Source organism: Cetorhinus maximus, chromosome X (assembly GCF_964194155.1).
Source record: "Cetorhinus maximus chromosome X, sCetMax3.hap1.1, whole genome shotgun sequence".
Classification (NCBI taxonomy): Eukaryota; Metazoa; Chordata; class Chondrichthyes; order Lamniformes; family Cetorhinidae; genus Cetorhinus; species Cetorhinus maximus.
In genome coordinates this window covers 2,914,020-2,931,858 of record NC_135917.1, presented here as the reverse complement: position 1 = coordinate 2,931,858, position 17,839 = coordinate 2,914,020, and the positions used below count along the sequence as shown (strand labels likewise).

Genomic DNA, 17,839 nt, shown 5'->3' with positions numbered 1-17,839 from the left:
TGGCCAGTGGAGCCTGTGCTGGCCCCGCCTGGGAGGGAGCAGCCAGTGCTACGGCTGGCATCTCCCCAGTCATCGCAGCCTCATCAGATGCCACAGTTACTGGCAGAGGGGCGGGAGGAGCTATCATCATCATCCAGAGCGCCCTGAGAGGAGCCCGCAGAGATGACAAGCAGCTCATGCGCCAATGAGGTCGCTCTGGACCTCCCTGCTCACCATTGATGGACAGGCACCTAGCTGGGATACTAGGTGCCTCATCCAATTCCCACACTTGTACTGACCACCTGAGGTCATTGCCTGTGTGAGGGCTTGCAGGTCTGAGTGCAACCCCAGGAACCCCTCATCCATCCTTGGAGCTGCCTCCCCATGAGAGTCGCCACTCTCCCAATGGAGGAGGCAGTGCGCTCAGCCATGAGGGTCAACGCAGTGCTGCTGCTCCGCATGGACTCCTCCGTAACACAGACCATGGCACGCATACCCTCATGGATCTCCACCAAATCCTCCTGCACATCCCACTGGACATCCAGCACCTGCCGCCTAATGAATGACTCCAGAGGGTCATCATCAGCCTTTGACTGAGCATCGTCCTGGTCCCGAGCAGTCCTCCGACTGCTGGCGCCCTGGGCACTCTCTGCCTCCCCTTGCACCTCAAGTGAAGTGCCCTCACCAATGTGCACCGAGATACTAGCCACCAAACTAATGCCCACTGAGGTACTGATATCTGCACTGGTGCCTGCTTCAGAGAGCTGGTGTGATGCAGGTGCAACAGTAGCCTGGTGGTCCTCCGGTGTCAGGAGTGGCCCTCGGGGTCTGCAGAACAAATACCTGCTGGTGAACCTAAAAGGGAGAAGAAGGACATGTCATTAGTTAAAGTCATCACACTGTCACTGTGCATGCCAGGCACCCTGGTGAGACAATGGAGATCTGTACCATGGTGCCATCATCTTTCAATGATAATGGGGAGTCCAGGTTCGAGGCTCACGTCAATGAAGACACTACACTAGATTGGTTGCGCAATCAGAAACTTTCACCTCTGTGCACCGCACTCTTATCTTCGTCTGGCATCCCCGCCTCTCCACGCCCGGTTGCACGTGGAGCGTGCTGGCTCTCGAGCTCCAGGACGTCTTGCTCAAACCTGCTGAGCAGCAGGAGGTTATGGCTTGTCTTCTGAAAGAACAGAGGAGCATTGATTAGTCCAATTTCTACCTGCAGCGCCATTGCAGCCTGGCCAACCCCAGCTGAGGAGCACCTCGAGGATACATCCGAGTTGTGGCCCTTGAACTGCAAGGTACTCAGTCCAGCAGACTCTAGCACCCCTAAGGTCCACAGGGGGATGGCCACACCTTAACACTTCTGCACACTGACCCATGCTAACGCAGTACTCACCCTTCCTGAGCACAGCAGGTCATTGAAGCGCTTCCAGCACTGCACCCATGTGTGCCGCACCACATCATGGCTGCTCACCATTGCTGCCACCTCTTCCTATGCCCTCTTGGTGAGGTGTGGTGGCCTCCTCCTCCCATCTCTGGGTACAAAGGTGTCCCTCCTGGCAGCCACCTCCTCCAGGAGGATGGTGAGGCACTCATTGGAAAAGCAGGGAGCCAAGTGCCTACCCGACTTGCCCTCCCGCCTGCCGTGTCCAGCTGCACTCGACTCCATTGGGAATGCTGAACACACATCCTTCCGTTATAGCCTTCCAGGAGCTGCCTGGGCCGTTTTTAAATTGGCCGCCGGGTCGCCATTGGACCTGGTGGACGACAGGCCCCTGCCCCTGCCTGCCCCTTCCTGGCCAGTGTGGAGTCATGTTTCACACTTGGCGGGCCTTAATTGGCCCGCCAGCGTGAAATTGTGGTCAGGGGCTGATCGTGGGCAGCGGACCGTTTCCCGGCCACTCCAGGGCCCGCCCACCACGCCCGCCCGACAACCTCAAAATCATGCCCTTTGGGAACCAATGTTTCACTTAAAGTCATGATTTTCAGGAATGCAACTACAACTTTAAATGAGGACTCCTTGTAGTGTTAATTCAACAAAATATGATGAAACAATTATCACACAGGTTATACTGGGAGATCTGGCTAGTTAGGACAACCAGTCAACATAAATAAGTGATGCTGGGATGAACTGCTTCCCACTCTATTGATCACTCTTTTTGCACGCACATCAATTTCTTTATTTTCAAGTCTTGCACTGCCTGCAGCTAGAGCAAGGGTTTCTGGCTTCTTCCAATGCCACTGCCACTACTGTTTAGAGGTGTCCACTGGGACGGGCTCAAAAGTGACCCACAGGTGAATCATCCTCAGATTTTCTCGCTCTTTCTTCCCCCTCAGTGTCTTTGCTCGTTACCTACCCTCAACTATGACTGGGAATTTAATCAAGGGTGGGATGCAAACTGCACCCCACCTCTGGTACACTGGGATGTTATGGCACAACACTGCCTCCATATTGATTATTTGTATGAAGAGAATACGATGAATATCCCATTACAGAGTGCCCTGTTAGGGTATGAAAAGTGGTTGTGAACATTGCGATATCTTCAGAAACAGACTGCAATGCAACCAGAATCCTAAATTTGAGAGTTATATCACCTCATGAATTTTCAACTGATTATATTTTTGTAAACGTTAAGATAATTAGAACTGTGCTTATAATTCAATTAAATGTCTGTTTTGCATTCCAAATCTAATCCAAATGAATCCTTCAAATTAGCATTTCCCACTGGAATTTACAGTTGCAAAATGTTGCCTAATTCTTCCACCGTTATCTTACCTTTAAGAAAGCAGTCATAAAGACAGAGCAGCCCATAAGAACAAAGATCATGAGACCAGTGACCCGCTGTTCTCTAATGCCAAGGAACTTTGGCTGTTCACCAGGAGCTGAACATTCTGACTCCAGCTTCAAACTGTTCACATGAGAGATGGAGAGAACAGTTGCAGCTACAAACCAGGGCAGTCCCATGACCGAACATACACCCAACATTATAGCTACCATCATGAGGTCAAGGTGATAGCCACATCCTTTCTGTGGAGAGAAAGAACTAATTACTTGAAATCTCTAAGTTCTGACTGATTAATTTACTACCCTCAAATTTTAGTGCAATGTTACGAACCAAAACAGTTAACTCAAACATACATTGACCATGATGTGGTTTTTATATGCATGCTACACTGATTTTGGATCCATTTTAAATTTATATATATGGTGCAAAATACTAACCAATTATAGGCCTAAAGTAACTAAAGATATAACTATATGCAACATAATGTTATTTGCAACATCCATTTTCAACAAAAACTCTTTGGGGTGATTATTAATGATCACGAGGAATTCATACTTTCAGCTTGTGCTCCTTCCTGTTTATAATGACAGCAGTGATCTGTTGGTCCATGAAGATAAGAATGGTGCAGAGTAGAGCTGGGATAACACCAGCAATGACTGTCCACCAGGGATTTGGACCTATAGGGTTAATTAGCCACCCACGATCATCTCTTGTTGGCTGCAAATAAGCACATACATTACGAGCAATTTAAAAGTAGTTCCACAACCAACTGACATCATTGCAATCCTGCAACCTCTCATGAGCCATGTATTTCTAGGACATTATACATTAATGATGTAGTTACTTTTGCACATCTCATTAAACTGAATGCTACAGTTGATCCTCACATAATAGATACCCAAATCAGAATTATTGACAATCTTTTAAAGTGTAACTGGATTGCAATTATTATTCTGCTGGAGTTAGAATGGCTCTCATTGTAATCTTCAATTAATTATTTGCTTTTACCTTATTGTACAATATCATGTTCAAAATATAAAATATCTTCAGTGATGGTATCTATTTTCCTTAATTGAATAAAGCAGTGAAACAGAACTGCTGTAGTAGTCATTCTCTAGCTTTTAAAAAATATATATTTTCCAAAAAAATATACCCCATTTTTGGATTATCATGCTCAACTAAATGTTAAAATAGTTTAAATATTAAGACTAAGGCTGGAATTTTCTGCTCCCGCCAGTGGCGGGAATTGTGACAGGCAGGAACGCAAAATTGGGTGAGGGGCCAAAAGTCGGAGGATATCTGCCGGCAGGAAAATAAGTTGGAATTCTCCTCTCATGACTTTCATGGTGGACTAATGGCGGGTCGACTTTCCCACTGATCCATGTCAGGAACCCCATTTGCATGCAATAGCATGTCACGAATATTCATTAAAATCACATTTCGCCGGAATCACGTTCTCCCTCCTAATTTAGTGCCACGTCAGCAGGTAATTAGACCAGTCTTATTTACGACAGGATCAAAGTGGCGTGCACTTTCCCACCTTCACTTCACTCGTGGCTTCGAGGTGCATATATGCAGCGTTTGCCTACCTTTCATTGCGCTCCTGCCATCTCTCACCGCTGCTCTGGCTTCTGACCACTGGCAAAGCTGCTCTCTCAGGCGAGACCAGGGTGGGGTGGGCTGGCAGGCTGCACTGTACCCAGAGAGACTGTTGTGGGCCACAGGCAGGGCTGCACTGTACCCGGAGAGACTGTTGTGGGCCACAGGCAGGGCTGCACTGTACCCGGAGAGACTGTTGTGGGCCACAGGCAGGGCTGCACTGTACCCAGAGAGACTGTTGTGGGCCACAGGCAGGGCTGCACTGTACCTGGAGTGACTGTTGTGGGCCACAGGCAGGGCTGCACTGTACCCAGAAAGACTGGTGTGGGGCGCGGGCAGGGCTGCACTGTACCCAGAGAGACTGTTGTGGGCCACAGGCAGGGCTGCACTATACCCGGAGAGACTGTTGTGGGCCACAGGCAGGGCTGCACTGTACCCGGAGAGAGTGGTGTGGGGCGCAGGCAGGGCTGGTCTGTACCTGGAGAGACTGGCGTGGGGCGCAGGCAGGGCTGCACTGTACCCGGAGAGAGTGGTGTGGGGCGCAGGCAGGGCTGCACTGTACCCGGAGAGAGTGGTGTGGGGCGCAGGCAGGGCTGCACTGTACCCGGAGAGACTGGTGTGGGGCGCAGGCAGGGCTGCACTGTACCCGGAGAGAGTGGTGTGGGGCGCAGGCAGGGCTGCACTGTACCCGGAGAGAGTGGTGTGGGGCACAGGCAGGGCTGCACTGTACCTGGACAGACTGGTGTGGGGCGTAAGCAGGGCTGCACTGTACCTGGACAGACTGGTGTGGGGTGCAGGCAGGGCTGCACTATACCTGGACAGACTGGTGTGGGGCGCAGGCAGGGCTGCACCATACCCAGAGATACTGGTGTGGGGCGTAAGCAGGGCTGCACTGTACCCAGAAAGACCAGACTGGAAAAGTGGGGGTGGGAGGGTGCAGGAAATAGGCAGTCATGCGAGGGTGGGAGGTGGGGTGTGGGTTTCTGATGACCAAGATAGCAAGTGAGGGGATGGCAGGCAGAGGAATGACTTAGGGGCAGGTGGGGTTATGAGGAACAAGGGAAGGGAGGGCTAGCATACAGAGGAATGACTGGGACTGGGGAACTGGAGCCCAATGTGGAAGGGGTGGACGCAGACTCATGAGGGGGGTTGGGTGGGGACTAGTTTTAGATGAGATGGAGGGGGTCCACACAGATTCATGACTGGGGGAGGGAGTGGTTTGATGGAACCAGGAGGGTAAGTGGCAGTCATTCACGTAGTCACGTCTCTTCAGACCACATTGTCAGGGTGGGAAATCAAAGTCAGTCCTGAGGCTCTGTGTGCTATGGTCCCGGTCCAGGGAGGGAGAAGGCCTGTCCGTGCTGCGAGGGTGGTGCACAGAATGGTGTGCAGGGTGTGGTCAATGCCTCACACACGACGGTCCTGGGGTTGCGTTGCACAGTTCTGGGCTGCAGATGGTATTGTCATGGTCAGGGGAGGCATCTGTAGCCTGAGAATGGGGAACACATAATATAAGAGGGGTGGCGGGCATACCCAAAGCTCTGGTGGGGGTGGTCTAAGTACGTGACGGTACAGACGGCCTCGAGATGGGGAGGGGTGAGGTCCACATGGGGCATAGTGGCATTGACAGTGATGAGTTCAGGGGGGAGGGCAGGAATGTCCACAGTGATTACAGTGGGCTCTAGGGTTACTGGGGGAGGCTGCAGAGTGACCGGAGGGAGGTCTACCTGTATATCATGGGGTTCTAGGATGATCGAAGGGACTTCCACGGTGACAGGGGGAGGTTGGAAGCTGGTCTCAAGGTAAAAGTGCAGCATCACCATGTTGACTGCCCAGTGGAATGATGCAGTTAAAAAAGACCCTTAGAAAGAATTACCAGGGGAGGGGTCAGAGGCCGTGTGGGAGGAGTCGATGGCTGGACTCATGGGCCCATTCAAGAGGCACCCTAATTCTTTGTACATGAGCGCATCACAAGCAAGGCTCAGCTGAAAACAGTAATGAAGACTTATTGAAAAGGTAATGAATCGGGAACCCTCAATCATGGTATGCTTTGACACGATAACACACTAGGTCTTAGGGTCACATTTGAGTTTGTGTCATTGAGCCTTTTGCTGTCAGAGGAATGTGAGAAGGGAAGAGGGATCACACCATTAAAGGTGGCAGGACATAAACCATATGCAAGATGCTCCAATGAGACCCTGCACATCGCACTGTGGAATAGACATGGCTTCCAGGGCACAAGGCTTCCAAACATTCAAAATGTGCAAGGCAGGGGTGAATTCAAATCAAAATGCAGCAGTCTGACAGTGCCTTGGATGAGTCTGAAATCACATGGCTGTGCTCAACCCTCTCCAACCCTATTTGTGATGGTGCTGTCAAGTTGCTGGGGGAGGGGATTAATAGACACATATGATCCTTGAGTTAGCTCCTCAGGTGCAAAGGTGGAACTGGGAATGGCACGTATCTAATGAGCACAGCCTAAGGGCTTCACATTGGATTTCAGCCTTGGAGTGGGAAGTTTATCCTTGCAGGCTAAGTTGCATTCATGTGTTTGATCTACTTGCACAGGAAGGAGGAGGAGTCCAGAATGGAAGCTACAGACAATGCTGCCTTCTTGATGGCTGTGTTCAGAATAAGGAGGAAAAGAAGGGCCCGTTGCCGTCTGGCAGGGATTAGAGAAGACCCTTGGCCTGAGGTGCATGCCCCAGTGGGACCCCAGGAAGCCCCAGAGGCTGAGGAAGTGAGACCCATACCACGGAGGCGATTGGCACGAATCAGGCTGTACCAAAGAAGACTCTCATATTTGGAGATGACCGAGAGAGAGTGCCACAGATGTCTTCAGTTGTCAAGGGATATGGTGGCTCACATCTGCCACATTCTTAGGGAGGATCTGGCGCCGCATTGACTGGGAGGCCATCCATTGCCAGTGGCTGTAAAGGTGACTGTCGCACTCAATTTTTTTTGCAAGCGGCTCGTTCCAAGGATCCACTGGGGACTTATGCGACATATCTCTGCCCTCCAGGCATAAATGCATGAGGGAAATTATTATGCCCTTTACAGTAAGGCACATCATTAATCCAGTTCACAATGGATGAAGCCAGCCAGGCTGCTGGATTTCAGGGACTTGTGGCTATCTCCGGCTTCACACATGTGCAGGCTGCCACAGATTGCACACGTCGCTTTAAGAGCTCCGTGGCAGCAGCCACTAATCTTCATTAACAGGAAAGGATTCTACTCCCTCAACATGCAGCTGGTGTGCAATCGTAAGAAAATCATGCATGTTTATGCCAGATACCCTAGGAGTTTTCACGACTCCGACATCCTGAGTCACTCCCAAGTGCCACAGATCTTCGAGGGCCCACATCACATACTGGGTTGGCTGCCAGGTGATAAGGGGTACCTGTAGAATACTTGGCTTATAGAAACATAGGTGCAGGAGCAGGCCATTCAGCCCATTGAGCCTGCTCTGTCATTCAATACGATCATGACTGATCATCCATTTCAATGTCTTTTTCCCCACACTATCCCCATATCCCTTTACATTGGTATTTAGAAGTCTGTCAATCTCTGCTTTAAACATACTCAATGACTGCGCTTCCACAGCCCTCTGGGGTAGAGAATTCCAAAGAGTCACAACTCTGAGTAAAAAAATTACTCATCTCAGTCTTTATTTTGAAATTGTGTCCCCTGGTTCTAGACTCCCCAACCAGGGGAAACATCTTACCTGCATTTACCCTGTCTAGCCTTATAAGTATTTTGTAGATTTCAATGAGATTACCTCTCATTCTTTGAAACTCTAGAGAACACAGGCCCAGTTTCCCCAATCTCTCTTCATAGGACAGTCCTGCCATCCCGGGAACAAGTCTGGTGAACCTTCACTGCACTCCCTCTATGGCAATAGTATCCTTCCTAAGGTAAGGGGACCAAAACTGCACACACTCCAGGTGCTGTCTAACCAAGCTTCTATACAATTGAAGCAAGACTTCACTATTCCTGTACTCAAATCCTCTTGTGATAAAGGCTAACATACCATTAGCTTTCCTAATTGCCTGCTGCACCTGCATGTTAGCTTTCAGTGACTTGACGAGGGGACCCAGGTCTACATTTTCTAATCACTTACCGTTTAAGAAATACCCTGCACATCTGTTCCTCCTACCAAAGTGGATAACCTCACATTTTTCCACATTATATTCCACCTGCCATGTTCTTGCTCACTCACTAAATTTGTCCAAATCCACTTGAAGTTACTTTGCATCTTCCTCAGAACACACATTCTCATTTAGCTTTGTGTCATCCGCAAACTTGGAAAATTTCACTGGCTCCCACATCCAAATCATTGGTATATATTGTGAACAGCTGGGGCCAAGTACTGATCCTTGAGGTACCCCACTAGTCACAGCCTGCCAACATGAGAATGATCTGTTTATTCCTACTCTGTTTTCTGCCTGATAACCAATCCTTAATCCATGCCAGTATATTACCCCCTATCCCATGTGCTTTAATCTTGCTAACCAACCTCCTGTAGGGAGGACTTTATCAAAAGCCTTCAGGAAATCCAAGTACACTACGTCCACCAACTTCCCTTTATCAATTCTGTAGGTAACATCCTCAAAAAGCTCCCAACAGGTTTGTCAAACATGATTTCCCATTCATAAATCCATGTTGACTATGCCCAATCAGATCATTATTATCCAAGTGTCCATTTATCACATCCTTTAGAATAGATTCTAGCATTTTCCCTACTACTGATGTAAGGTTAACAGGTCTGTAGTTCCCTGTTTTCTCTCTCATTCTCTTCTTAAATAGTGGGGTGACATTTGCTACCCTCCAATCTGCAGAAACCGTTCCAGAACCTATAGAATGAAGATGATCACTAATGCATCCACTATCTCCATAACTACCTTTTTCAAAACTCTGGGATGTAGAATATCAGGTCCCAGAGACTTACAGCCCTCAGTCCCATTAATTTCTCCAATACAACTTTCTTACTAATGCTAATTTCCTTCAACTCCTCATTGCCCTAGGTCCCTTGGATCTCTAATTCTGGGAGATTTCTTATATCTTCCTCAGTGAAGACAGACACAAAGTAATCATTTAGCTTCTCTGCCATTGCTCTATTCTCCATTATAAATTCTCCTGGCTCTGCCTGTAATGGACCCACATTTGTCTTAGCAAAACTTTTCTTTTTACATATCTACAGAAACTTTTACAGTCCATTTTTATGTTTTTACTAGTTTACATTCATATTCTATTCTCCCCTTCTTCATCAGTTTCTTGGTCCTCCTTTGCCTGTATTCTAAAATGCTCCCAATCCTCAGGTTTACTACTATTTCTGGCAACTTTATAGGCCTTTTCTTTTAATCTTATACAATCCTCAAGTTCCTTAGTTAGCCATGGTCGACTGACTTTTCTTTTTGGGTTTTTGTGCTTTGAAGGAATGTATAGTTGCTGTAATAATTATTTAAAGACTATCCATTGCCTATAAACCATCATACCTTTTAATGCATTTTACAATCCACCTCAGCCAATTTGCCCTCATACCTTCATAATTTCCTTACTTCAAATTTAACATCCTGGCTTCAGATTGAACTATCTCACTTTCAAACATAATGTAAAACTCTATCATATTATGGTCACCCATCCCTAAAAGTTCTTTTACAACAAGATTATTAATTAACCCTTTCTCGTCACAAAATACTAGATCTAAAAAAGCCTGTTCTCTCATCAGTTCCTCAACATACAGCTCTAAAGAACCATCCCGAGCACACTCCAGAAGCTTGTCTTCCAGAGCATTAGTGGTCATTAGGTTTACCCAGTCTATATGCAGATTGAAGTCACCCATGCTTACTGTATTACCCTTGCTACATGCTTCACTAATCTCCGGATGAATACCATGACCCACATTACCACTACTGCTTGGTGGCCTGTGAACAACTCCTACCAATATTTGCTGTTTCTTAGCTCCACCCAAACAGATTCCACATTTTGTTCTTCTGATCTGAGATCCTCCCTTACTGATGTACTGATCCTATTCCCTTATTATCAGCACAACATCACCTGTCCTTCCTAAATGTTGAAAATCCTTGAATATTCAGTTCCCAGTCTTTATCACCCTGTAGCCACATTTCTGTAATGGCAATTAGATCATACCCATTTACCTCTATTTGTGCCTTTAAATCATTTACCTCGTTGCGAATACTGTGTTCATTCAGGTAGAATGCTCTTAACTTTGTCTTTTTGACATCATTCTGCATTCTAAGCCTAGCTGTCACTTGCCTTTTTTTCGCCTGCCTTCTAATTTTACTTGCTACTTTTCTACTTCCCGTTACCAGCTTTACTTACTTCCAATTTGATCTACGCCTCAGGCTCCCAATAATGACATAGGAGCAGGAGTAGACCATTTGGCCCATCGAGTCTGCTCTGCCATTCAATGAGATCATGGCCGATCTGATAATCCTCAACTCCACTTTCCTGCCTTTTTCCCCATAACCCTTGATTCTCTTACTGATTAAAAATCTGTGTACCTCAGCCTTGAATATACTTCACGACGCAGCCTCTCCAGCCCTCCGCAGTAAAGAATTCCACAGATTTACTACCCTCAGAGAAGAAATTCCTCCTCGTCTCTGTTTTAAATGGGCACCCCCTTACTCTGCGATTATGCCGCCCTCATCCGGAGCGCCCTGAGAGGAGCCCGCAGAGACGATAGGCAGCTGCTGCGCCGACGTGAGGTCGGTTCGGACCTCCTTGCTCACCATGCATGGATGGGCACCGAGCTGGGACACTTGGTGCCCAGACCATCTCCCACACTGGTACTGACCAGCTGAGGTCAATGCCGATGCAAGGGCTTGCTGGTCTGAGCGCATCTCCAGGAAGACCTGATTGGTCTCCTGGAGGAGCCTCTCCACGAATGTCGCCACTCTCTCCATGGAGGACGCATGGAGCTCGGCCATGAGGCTCATTGCTTCGGTGAGCGTCCGCGTAGACTCCTCCACCAGGAACACCAAGCCAAGCATAGCCTCATGTATCTCCACCAGATGGTCCTGCACACCCAGCCACATTTCCTGCGTTTGCTGCATCGCGGACGACTCCAGAGGCACATCATCAGGCATCAACTGAGCATGTGCCTGGTCCCCTGCAGTCCTCCAACTGCTGGCACCATGGCCACTCTCTGTCTCTGCCCGCTCCTCCAGTGACTGTGAAGTGCCCTCACCGCTGTGCCCCGGGACACTAGTTGATGATCTAATTCCCACCGAGGTGCTAGTATCTGTGCTGGTGCCTGCCTGGCAGAGATGGTGTGACGCTGGTGAGTCCGAGACTTCAGAGCCCTCAGGTGTGAGAGGGGATCTCTGCTGCTCCTCCTCCCGGCCCTGCTCCATTGATGCTGAAAGGAAGAACAAGGACATTTGATTAGTTAACGTGGAGACAATGTCCATGTACAGCCCTGTTCTCCGGATCATTATGCGCTCATCCTTCCACAAGTAATGGTCAAGCCATATTACAAACTTCAATCACTGAACATTCAGCAGTGCCATGGCTGCTGGGAGAACAATGGTGACCTCATTGCTGGGCAAACATACCTGCCCATAGCACCCCAGCCTCACCGACACCGGTGGACCTGGGCGCATGGCGCCTCTCCAGATCTAGGGCCTCCTGCTCGAACCAGCTAAGCATCGCCACCTGGGCTGGCCCTCCGCCAGTCCTCACCCGCTCGACGGCATTATGTGCATTCTTCTCCTGAAAAGGAGAGAAGAGCATTGATTAGTGCTACTTGTACCTGGACTCTCCGCACAGCCGGCCCACCCCAACCAGAGCGGGGCATTGCAGAGCTCCAGTGCCTCCTCACCCTGCTGCTGCCGAACACTCACACAAAGATGCCAGTCCTGTTCCCCCCTCCCCCACCCCCCTTGGCCAAATGTTGCCTCTATCACATGTGGCACCACACTTCCATAGCAAGGAGGTGCAAGCACATGGAGCGCAGAGGGCAGCAGATCGATTGGTGCCAATGCCACCTGGAAGCTCCCCTCCCAGCATGTCATCACCCTGACTTTGACATGTCCTGGAGTTCCAGCACTGCGCCTAGGTGCAGATCCTCCAGGTTGCCCCCAAAACTGTAATGTGGGTCTCAGTGTACCACCTTGCAGCTGATATGATTCCGCCCAATGAGTGAACCCAACAAGGCCCACTTCCAAAATTCCGCACGAAAACAGTGTAATCTTCAGTAAATCTTCGAGCTTTGCTATGAATATTGTGATTAATAAAGAACCCATCTCTTCACCACCCTCTCAGGGTGACCTCGGCATGGGCAATATCTCCTGGCTTACCCAGCGAACGACACATGCCGTCAATGATTCAATGCAGCCACTACACTCAGACTTGGGGGAGGGGGGTGTGGCCAGGGGGGAAAGCCTACCTGCTGGATTAAGTGACCAATGCCAACTTGGTACTCACTCTTCCCGAGCACGAGGTCATTGAAATGCTTGCGGCACTGGATCCAGGTGCGTTGCACCAGGTCGTGGGGACTCACTATCTCCACCACCTCCTCCCAGGCACATTTGGTCATGTAGTGGGGGGCCTCCTTCTCCTGTGCTGGGGTACGAGGACCTCCTGCCGTGCTGCCACCTCCTCAAGGAGGGCAGCAAGGCAACTGTCCGAAAAACGAGGGGCGCAGTGCCCCCCTGCCCTACCCTTCTGCCTGGCCTGTTCACCAGCAGCGCTCTGGGGAGCCCGTCCACTGGCCATGACTCACAGCCTTTGAAAGGCTGCAGCAGCTTTTTAAAACAGGCCACCAGGTCACCATTGGACCCGGCAGTCATTGCAGTCCTGCCGCCGCCCACCCACTCCCGCTGTCCTCGGGAGCCGCGATTCACATTGGCGGGCCTTAATTGGCCTGCCCGCGTAAAATGGCAGCGCGGACCCAATTGCGGGCCGCGATCGGGTCCGTGCCCACCTGCACCCGCTCCACCCGCCCAACAGGCAGAAAATTCTGCCCTATATATTTAAAGAAGCTCTTACTGTCTGTTTTTATATTACTTGCTAGTTTACAGAACCACAGAATCACACAGTGCAGAAGAGACCCTTCGGCCCATCGAGTCTGCACCGACACGTGAGAAACACCTGACCTACCTACATAATCCCATTTACCAGCACTTGGCCCATAGCCTTGAATGTTATGACTTCCCAAGTGCTCATCCAGGTTTACCCTCAAAGTTTATTTCCTCTCTCTTTATTTTTTTGGTCATCATCTGTTGGTTTTCAGAACTTTCCCAATCCTCTGGCTTGCCACTAATCTTTGCCACATTGTATGTTTTTTCTTTCAATTTGATTCTATCCTTAACTTCCTTGGTTAACCATGGTTGGTTTATCCCTTTCCTACAATCCTTCTTCCTCACTGGGATATATCTTTGTTGTGAGTCATGAACTCTTTTCTTAAACGTCTGCCATTGTTCATCCTTTCCCAGTCCACTCCAGCCAGCTTTGCCCTCATCCCTTATTTAAGTTTAGCACGGTTGTTTTTGAACTAAGTTTCTCACTCTCAAACTGAATGCTAAATTCCACCATGTTATGGTCACTGTTTCCTAGGGGATCTTTTACTCTGAGACAAGTTATTAAACCTGCCTCACTACACATTACCAGATCCAAAATAGCCTGATCCCTGTTTGGATCCACAACATATTGTTCTAGGAAACTGTCCCAAATACAGTTTATGAATTCTTGCTCAAGGCTACCTCTGCCTATTTGATTTTCCCAATCTACATGAAGATTATGATCTTATGATATTAATCCCATGATTAATATACTGCCTTTTTACATGCCCTCATTATTTCCTGATTTATTCTCTGTCCAACAGCATAGTTAGTTAGAGACTACTCTTTTTTTTTTATTCGTTCATGGGATGTGGGGTCGCTGGCCAGGCCAGCATTTTTACCTATCCCCTAAATGCCCTTGTTCAGAGGGCATTTAAGAGTCAACCACATTGCTGTGGTCTGGAGTCACATGTAGGCCAGACAGCAGATTTCCTTCCCTAAGGGACATGAGTGATTTTTACAACAATCGACAATGGTCGTCATTAGGCTTTTAATTCCAGATTTTTATTGAATTCAAATTCCACCATCTGCTGTGGCAGGATTCAAACCTGGGTCCCCAGAGCATTACCCTGGGTCTCTGGATTACTAGTCCACCAACAATACCACTACGCTAAGGCCTCCCACCAGTGTCTTCTTCCCCTTGTTATTTCTTACCTCCGCCCATTTGGATTCTACATCTTCAGATCCAAGATCATTTCTTGCTATCGTACTTATCCATCTCGTACTAACAAAGCTACCCCACCACTCTTTCCTTCCTGCCTGTCCTTTCGAAAAGTCACATAGTTCTGAATATTTAGTTCCCAGCTTTGATCTCCTTGTAACCTTGTCTCCGTAATGGAGATAAGATCATTCCCATTAACCTCTATTTGTGCCATTAATTCATTTATTTTGTTCTGAATACTATGTGCATTTAAGTAAAGAGCCATTAATTTTGCCTTTTTACCATTTTTTCCCCCTTTGATCCTATTTGCTGCTGTTTTTTTATGTTTGTACACACTGTCCCTTCCTGTCACACTCTGGGTATCATTACCTAAGTAGCAGCCCTGCAATGCCACCATATTCTTTTGCTTTATAAGCCTACTTATCCCCTCTCCAGAATCCTCCTCCACCATCTCCCCGATAAGCTAGTTTAACCAGTCCCCAACAGCACCAGCAAATCTCCCTGCGAGGCTGTCATGACCGATGCAGTTGGTACAGCTGAGTTATTTAAAAATCCCAGAGGGAAACTTTAAACGACTGTCATAACCTATAATTTTAAGTGTTATTTTGAGATGCGACTCTAAATTCAGGAATCAGACCACCAGTTCTCGAGCTTTTACATTAAACTAAATGAAACATTTTATTAATTTACGCAGGTTAAAACACATGGCTACAAATGACTACCATCATAACTTTTAACAAATTCCCAAACTAATCTTCATTAAGGCAACAGCAACCCATAGACTTAACCAAATACCAGGCAAAGCATTTTCACCTTACGGATTCAAAATGAGGTTCTTTTCACTTTGGTTCCTGTGGAGCCAGTTGGAGGCTTACAGCTGCCTTTTGATCTCACATTGCCTCTGCTCTGCACACCCGAAAACTGAAGTTATACACTACCCATTGAATGTTAATTCTCATTGTAACAACAACCTCTGAACTAAACCTCTCTAACAATAAAACCCCTTTCATAATACCAATTTTATTAGCAATATAAACATATTGCTTGGTATCTGCTAGATAGGTGTCTGTTTTAACCCCACTTCTTGAATGCTCTATTCAAAAAATGCAAATGCATGCTCTCTCTCTCTTACATATCAAAACTAGTGCACATCAAAGCACCCAGACTAGCTGGCTTTAATCCAATTAAGACACACCCAGAGACTAAACATCTATTTTTAAAAAAAAATATTTTCCAATGATATTATATACATTAATAGCTTCATGACAGAGAATATTAGTCCCGGTCCTGTTAAGGTGTAACCCACCCATCTTGTACAGGTCTCACCTGCCCCAGAACTGGTCCCAATGCCTCAGAAATCTGATGCCCTCCCTCTTATGCCAATTCTCCAGCCACGTTTGATCAACCAATTCTTCTATTCCCATGCTCACTAGCACATGGCACTGGGAGTAATCCTGAGATTACAGTTCTTGAGGTCCTGCTTTTTAGTCTCCTTAATTCCTAACTCCCCAAAATCTGCTTTCAGGACCTCACTCCTCTTCTTACCTATGTCATTGGTGCCTATGTGGACCACGACCTCCGGCAGTTAACTGGCTGTTCACCAGTGACACCCATGCATCGTCCTCAAAGTGCCTCGGAGGAGAGATACAATGCGGTGCATTCTGTGACAAGGTCCATCATAGAGCAAGCCATTGGCATCCTGAAGATGTGCTTCCGATGTTTGCACCATTCAGGTGAGGCTCTACAGTACTCTCCACTGAAGGGATCCCACATCATTGTGATCTGCTGTGCACTGCACAATCTGGCGCTTCAAAGGAGAGGTCACTTGCCAGAGACACGGAAGAGGCAGAGAATTCCTTGGCGAGGAGGACTTGGAAGGGACGGAACCTGAAGAGGGCCAGGATGGAGACTTTCCACGTGAAGATGCCATCGCAGTGGCACGACGTGGAAGAAGTGCTCGTGACACGCTGATTGCCATTAGGTTCCAGGAGGAGTAAGGTCCACATAAGGTGACAAGTGCACATTCCTCCTGTGCCCTAGAGGCATGGAAATGATCAGGAAGTCCTTTTCAAACATCCACATCTCAAGCAAGCTCATCTTTCAGCCTGGGACCAGTAACCCTCAGGGATCACAAAGGTATCAGCTTTGGAAAGGTCATCATCCAATGCTTAATGTGGCACCTGCACGATGTGAAAGGCAGCATACCAGCACACAACCTCAGTCAACTGCACATTGTGCAGTCTTTGCCACCAGCACGTGACACTTCCAGTGGCCACTTAGATTTTGACTTGGTTGCAGTGAACATAATGCATCCAGGAAGTGTGCTTTCACACTCACAAGGGACACAGCTCAGTCCTAATATCACAACATTAGATGTCACCCTCTAAGACACAGGAGCACACATTATTTAATTGTGTGTTGCAAGACTTAAAGAGCATTTCTGTATCTACATGCACTTTCAGGCTCTGGGTTGACACATCTCCCTTAGATGACACAAGGGGCAAGTGACTAATATGACTCTGCTAAATGTAACAAGAATCTGAAGGGACACGAAGACAGACCATTGATGAGTGGGAGCTTAGATCACCCTTGAAATAAGACAGCACATAGAATCATATGCAAGAGGCATTCACATCCTGAGACGTTGGGTCATAAAATCAAATTCTATTTATAAAGGTGCATTATATAAACAGTGAGTGAGCACCCATACCACCAGTGTCTAATCATAGTTTCTTAACTTTATGTACTCTACCACTACACCTGGGTGCAGCCCTGACATCCGCAGTAGAGGTGGAGACAGCCTGCTGACTGCCATGCCCTGTTCTATGCCCTGTTGTCTGAGATGACTTTGGCAGCCATTCTCTGGAGGCCCAGGGCCCAGAGGGCCCTGGCCTGCTGTGGGTCTCCTGCTCTGGGGCAGGTGCACCCTCCTCGGCCTGAGCAGCTGGAGCTGATGGGGTCACAAGCAGAGGGGATTGGGAATGGCTTGGAAACACTTGGAGTCTTCTGTGTGGATGGCCCTGGGGTGTCTAGCAATGCTCTTCTACCCTTTGAGTTCCCGAGGGCCCTTGCCTGACTCTGAGGAGAGGGGGCACCTGGTGGGAGGCCGAGGTACCCCGTCCCCCCGCGCCTATGCCTAGAGCGATGAGAGTGCAAGTCTGCATGCAAATCCAGCAGAAACTGGAGTCAGCTCTTGCATTTCAAGGGTTCCCCCACTGGTCT

General features: G+C 48.2%; 1 protein-coding gene across 1 annotated transcript in view; it reads right to left on the bottom strand.

Annotated features, from left to right (window-relative positions):
• The window catches only part of LOC144672698 (electroneutral sodium bicarbonate exchanger 1-like), a 340,464-nt gene that overhangs the window by 49,681 nt on the left and 272,944 nt on the right, over positions 1 to 17,839 (bottom strand). The window contains exons 18-19 of the mRNA XM_078534615.1: positions 3,329 to 3,490; positions 2,764 to 3,015 (exon numbers count right to left, since the gene is read on the bottom strand). Coding sequence (XP_078390741.1) covers positions 2,764 to 3,015; positions 3,329 to 3,490 — 414 coding nt within the window. The remainder of the gene's footprint in view (positions 1 to 2,763; positions 3,016 to 3,328; positions 3,491 to 17,839) is intronic.